Source organism: Nicotiana attenuata, unplaced genomic scaffold (genome assembly GCF_001879085.1).
Source record: "Nicotiana attenuata strain UT unplaced genomic scaffold, NIATTr2, whole genome shotgun sequence".
NCBI classification, from domain to species: Eukaryota; Viridiplantae; Streptophyta; class Magnoliopsida; order Solanales; family Solanaceae; genus Nicotiana; species Nicotiana attenuata.
In genome coordinates, this window is record NW_017673059.1 from 101,251 (window position 1) to 107,836 (window position 6,586).

At 28.8% G+C, this 6,586-nt stretch overlaps 1 protein-coding gene across 1 annotated transcript in view; it reads right to left on the reverse strand.

The window, feature by feature from the left end:
* Nucleotides 1–869: 869 nt before the first annotated feature.
* LOC109215335 (agamous-like MADS-box protein AGL12) overlaps nucleotides 870–6,586 on the reverse strand; it is a 7,698-nt gene continuing 1,981 nt past the window's right edge. Inside the window, exons 3-7 of the mRNA XM_019379377.1 lie at nucleotides 6,400–6,461; nucleotides 3,426–3,525; nucleotides 3,287–3,328; nucleotides 1,327–1,368; nucleotides 870–1,227 (exon numbers count right to left, since the gene is read on the reverse strand). Coding sequence (XP_019234922.1) covers nucleotides 1,135–1,227; nucleotides 1,327–1,368; nucleotides 3,287–3,328; nucleotides 3,426–3,525; nucleotides 6,400–6,461 — 339 coding nt within the window. The 3' untranslated portion in view covers nucleotides 870–1,134. The remainder of the gene's footprint in view (nucleotides 1,228–1,326; nucleotides 1,369–3,286; nucleotides 3,329–3,425; nucleotides 3,526–6,399; nucleotides 6,462–6,586) is intronic.

The window sequence follows — 6,586 nt, forward strand, 5'->3', positions numbered from 1 at the left end:
GCGAGGGTATTTTCAAACCTCAAGATAACGTTAGATGAATTTTCAGACAAATAGGTGGGCGGAGCGCGATAACAAACCATTTAGAATACTATAGGGGTATTTTCTAGCCCTTTTTCGTTACTATATATATATATATATATATATATATTCAGTACATAAATATCTTTTCTCTACTTGGTCCGTTCAATATACACTAAGTCTACAGTGTGTGTATGTTATTCTTCTAAATCTAGCGTTATGGTTCAGATTGTAACTCATTTACCCAATTTTGGTTTTGTAGATTTAAACAATATGGTCTATGGGAACAATACAGTGTTTTATATCCTAAACGAGATCTCGTCTACAATGTCGCCACTAGCAAGTATTCAAGAGATTGGTTTTTCGCTCATGTCACAAGGTATGTTATTATAGCTTCATATATATATATATATATATATATACTAAGACTGAACTAATATATTTCTCTTATGTACAAAATATTTGTAAGTGTTATCTGAAATCATATACTCCTATGATATTGTGATATATATCAATTTTTTTCTTTGTTCCTTCTTTCCCCTTGAGATAATTAACATGAAATGATCTCTTTGCAATATCGACAGTTCCAATGAATTTTTTTGAGTTTCCATAACCGAAAGACGTAAATTAGAAGAGACAATTATATTAAACCTTTAAGTAGATTGCAAGTAGCTGTATAGTGAAATCAAATAAACCAATTTTCCCAAAATTTAGGTAAGAAGGAACTTAAATATATATGATGCAATTGCGCCAAAATAAGATTCTCAAGCACTGAGTTTCAAAACACAAATAAGGATCATATCATTGATATAGCCAATCAGTAACAAGACAAAGATCAAGGAATTAATCACTCATTAGCAAATACTCATCCATTTTATAAAGAACTTAGAAGCTTTAGATGACATAATTATAAGTAGCACTACACTTCATTCACACTATGAAGAGACTCTCACACTAGATCATATGACCTAAATTAAACATATAATAAACATAATTATATGTTCATATCAAGTTCATCACTCCAAACTGAAACTAATCAGGTCATTATTATACATGTCCTTAATTACCCTACTAAATGCTTCAGCATAAGCCTAGCTTATGCAGTGAGAGCATATGTTAGAACTGGAATATCTCATTTTGTACAGTTAGTGGGCATTGAAAGTCAGTCAAAGTCGATGTCATGTTAGGGACAGGGTATTGTTCTTCTATCTGCAAAATAGACAATGAAAAAAAAAGATTTAAGATTGACTACTTTCATTTTTTTTTAAAAAAAAAAAAAAATCAAAATTAATCTTTGTTGTGTCTTACCTTATCCTGTAAATATTTGTTTGCAGCTTGCAGTATCCCTTCCTAATATAAAGGTAAAAACATGTTAGATATCAATATTTGTCAATAAAAGCCTATAATTCGTCTCATTTTTTAAGTAGAACGGCTATATTTCCATTAATGTGGTGCTTATGCTTTTCTAAGCCGAGGGTCTATTGAAAACAGTCTCTCTATCCTCACAAAGTAGGGATAAGGTCACACACTACCCTCCCCACGCCCCACGATGTAGGATATTACTGGGTATGTTGTTGTTTTTTAAGTAGAACAAACTCCACTATTACAAAAGTAGCATAATAATTCAAGCTATTAAGCAAATCACTCACACTTTCATATATCCTATTTATTGTAATTTTAGTGACTTTTACATATAAATTTATGCCCCGCATCAAAAGTACTGAGTTCGGCTGAACCCGATAACTATATGTTGCATCCGCCCTGTGTAGAAGTCTTCTACTTGCAGCTAATATCACAATTTACAAAATATATATAAATGACATTTGCATTTATATATTATTTAAAGACCAGTTGGCCAAACTTCTAAAATCTGTTTATTTTGAATGTTTTTCGTTAAATTAGATTTTTAGAGAAGTAAGTTGGAAGTAGCAGCTTGCATTTCAACAATCCGTTTAAGACGCACTTTTCTCAGTATTACACAAATAGATTTTGTTTTGTTAATATTACTAAAAGGCGTTTTTGAGTGTCAAACTATGAAAAGGTTATATATTAATTCACTGTACAATTAGTGTTAAAATAAGTCAATCATTTTAAATATTTATTATGATTATTTTAATAATTTTTCAGTTTTATTTAATAAAAGGTGAAAAAAAATTAAGAATTTTAACAAATATAAATACAGTTGCATCAAAGTAATAATATTGAACATCTTTTACATAATTATTTGTGGTAAAGATGTACCTCTTGCATAATTAATTGTGTCCCCTTTGAGAGATATACAGGTTAAAATAAGAAAGATAATTTTGTAAATTAAAATATTCGATAAGATTTGTCTTAAAAAAATAATTCTGAAGAAGCTATAAATTTATGTTTCTTTCATACAATGAAAATGAAAGCTTCTTCTACTACTCAAAATCACTTATTTCTCCCCAGAAACTTGGCCAAAACAGTGTAACTCTCCAAAATATTTACTATTTCTTTCTTTTTTTTAGAAACAAAAAAAAAACATTTCTAGTTTCAAAAAAAAAATAATTTCAGCAAAAATAACCAAATAACAGAATATTGCCAGTGGAAAAAGGGATTCACAAGTAGTTCGGTGGTCGGGGATCTTTACACAAGTAACCAGTCATATTTATTATTTACTTTTCTAACCATATACGTAGATTATATAATGGTATACACGATTATATACATATTAAATATAAATTATGTATATATATTATTCCTCCTCCGACTATTTTTTGTTTAAGAGGTTGAGTGGGCGACTAATCGGGTTAATTCTTAACCCGTTTAATTAATGAATCCATATTATATTATTCTAATCTATTTGGGCCCAAAAAGTTCTAACAACTTGAACTAGTGAGAAGAAATTTTTGACTATTATGGTCAGTCTCTTCAAAATGTTAACTAAATACAAAAAAAATAAAAATAATTGAGCAATGCTATGTGTATTTAGTTCAAGTATATTTTTTCCATCATTTTTCAAATATTCCTTTTACTGAAACCGGTTCAGATTTCATATATTTGCTTTAATTTTTTATTGGCCAAATGAAATCATTTTATGATATTTTACTGTAAATTAAAAGAAACTAAAAAAATCCAATCATGTAAATACTAATTACATAAACATATAAGTAACTTCAAAGGGCATTTAATATATATATATATATATATATATATATATATATATATATATATATATATATATATATATATAAAATTAATAATAAACTTCTTTCCTTAATATAAAAGCTGGAGATTGCCTAACCTTATTCTTCAGCAACTGGATCTCTTGAAACATGATATCCATCTGCAAGATATATTGATTATACAAATAACTCTCATATCATATAAATAAAGATGCACTAAATAATATTGATAAACTATTTATTTCATGAAATTATTACCTTTGCTGAACGAATATGAAACATCCAAAGTTCAAGGTATTTTTCAAGTGAATGCAATTCATCCAGTGTCATTGTTCCAGCTCCTCCTCCATACATATAGCTAAAGGAGAAGTTTTTGGATAATTAAACTTTATATATCATTATTAAGAAAGAAGTTTAATAAATTTAAAAAAAGGGAAAGAACTAATTATAATTTGAATGGCATATAAAATAACTAAACTGACACTTCAACATAAAGTCAAAGTACTAATGCACATAAGGAAAGATTTAAATTACACACGTGATAGTATAAAGATTGCTTATACTATCTATATAATTCAGCCTAATTATATATCAATACTAGTTGGACCGGTAGAATTCTTACGTTATGTAAAAGATTTTGAACATCAAACTAAAAACCTTAAGGCAATAGATAGAGTGGTCCAAGATATTATAAACTCTTGCACAATTGATGGAGGACAACTGTATTTCTTTAAGATCGTCCAGCACGTGTAATTTGGTTCTAAGATTTACAAGTGAACTGAATGTTTTTTAAGATTGAAAAAAGATCATGCTCAACATGCTAAAGAGTGGTTTGGAGCTAAGAGGAGAGTGTGCTCAATAGTTCAATGGACTGAGTTGAGGAGAGAAGCTTAGTGCAAATATAAAGAAAAAAAGTTATTGTGCTAATGTGCCCACTAAAGTTTGGCTCTGATACCATGTAAAAAAATCTGAGCATGTAATGGGAATGTTTGGTATATGAGATAAGAATAATAATTTCGGGTAAGGTTTGGGATTAACTTTATCCCATGTTTGATTTGGGGTATTAGCTAATCCCAAGATAACTTTTACACTAAATTGGGATTAGTTATCCCATATAGAAGGTGAGATAACTAATCGCATGGGATATTCCACCATTTTACCAAATGACCCTAAGGCAATGGGTGAAGTGACTCAAGATATTATAACCCATACACAACTGATGAGGGACAATTATATTTCTCTATCATTTTACATTAATGAAGTCTAAACTCGATTTTATCTATTTTCTTTTTTTTTTCCGGTCACATGCTATCTCTATCCCTTCTAAAAGATATTAAAACATAAAGCAATGGTAATTACTTGTATACACGTAATTCCTTACCATTTCTTTTATTTTTACAGGGTTAAAATACTTCTTTTAGATTTCACTTTAGTTGTTGAGTTTATTTTAGAACATTTAATCTTTTGAAAAGATTAAACATAAAATAATTTATTGCGTATCTTTTGAAAGATCATGCTCAACATGCTATAGAGTGGCTTGGAGCTAGGAGAAGAGTGGGATCAACAGTTCAATGGACTGAGTTGAGGAGAGAAGCCCAGAGCAAACATGAAGAGATGAAGTGGTTGTGCTAATGTACCCACTAAAGTTTGGCTCTGATACCATGTGAAAGAATCTGAGCGTTTAACCCAAAATTTTAAGGGGTCGTTTGGTACATGAGATAAGAATAATAATTCTGAGATAAAGTTTGGGATTAACTTTATCTCATGTTTGGTTTGGAATATTAGCTAATCCCGGGATAACTTTTACACTAAAATGGTGAGATTAGTTATTCCATATAGAAGATGGGATATCACACTATTGTATCAATCGAGCCCCAAGGCAATAGGTGGAGTGACTCAAGATATTATAAACACTTTTGGAAACCCTTATACAGCTGATGAGAGACAATTATATTTTTCTAACATTTTGCATTAATGAAGCCTAAACTCGATTTTATCTATTTTCTCTTTTTGTTTTCAGTCACCGACTACCTCTATCCATTTTAAAAGATATAAAAAAAATGGTTAATACTTGTAGAAAAAAACGTAATTCTTTACCATTCCTTTTATTTTTACACTATTTTTTAGGGTTAAAATACTTTTTTTAGATCTCACTTTAGTACTTGAGTTGTTGAGTTTATTTTAGAAAATTTAATCTTTTGAGAAAATTAAACATAAAATAATTTAATACTTATCTTTGTTTGTTCCATATTTCACTAAAATGAAAGGGCTGGGATCCAGTTTAGTACTATTTGATATAGTATAGTTCAATTGCTACCTAAAATTATGCCACATCATCAAAATTATATTTATGAAATCTATGGCTCCAATTTCCTTGTACTAGAATACAAATAATCCCCACGGTGCTTACTTATCCAATTACTGCTTCATTATTAATGTATGAAACTATAAATGTATCATAATGTGCCTTAAAACATATATATACCACTTAAGCACTCATTTTAATTTCAATAAATAATTAAAAAAACGATGAGATTAGCCACATAATTATAGTGTATGAGTATAACGAATATTTATAATAAACGTGGATATTCTTAATGGTTATGTGTTCAATCCATCTATAACTTGATGCAGTCCACGGTAACATGATTTTATTTGGGTTGATATGAATGTTAGAGTATTCTAACGCTCACCATTCCTCATTTTCTTCGACTTACATTTTTATTTCAATTTTTATTTACTGACTCAAGCATATTATTTAATATTTATATAATTATTTTTAAATTTTATATTCATAATTACGAAGTACATGTGTAATGTATGTATCCAGAAACTAGTATATGATATATAATAAACAAGTTTGTAACCATAGATGCTATGCTAAACAATGACATTCGAAATTTATTGGATTGACTAATTCAGATTTGCATTGAATTGGTTCATTAATAGGTTTTTATATCGAAAAGTTCTCTTTTCATAATCCGAGACCTTAGATCAAGGGTGAAGGATATATGATATATTAGTCAACCTCTGCAAACACTCATAAGGGCTTCGTGTAAAAGTAAACCATGGATGCTAAACACATTTTAGAGAAACTACAAATTTCAATTAATTCATTGTATTTTATATGATTTCATGTTGGATAAATGACAACTTTTTAAATTTTTATTGATATACTCCGTGCAATGTCATTTAAAAATAAATAGTTAGATTGAGGAATTGCTAAATATACCTTAAGCCTCTCTGGAGTACTTCAATCTCATGCTTCAGCATGTTGATCTCCCCTTTTGGATCCTAAAGAATATAATAACATTCATCACTAACATATAAGAGAACTTTTTTTGTCTTTGTATATTTGTTTCCAGCTAATATAACTTTTTCGCAAAAAAAATTAACAATACAGTGAAATTATATATATA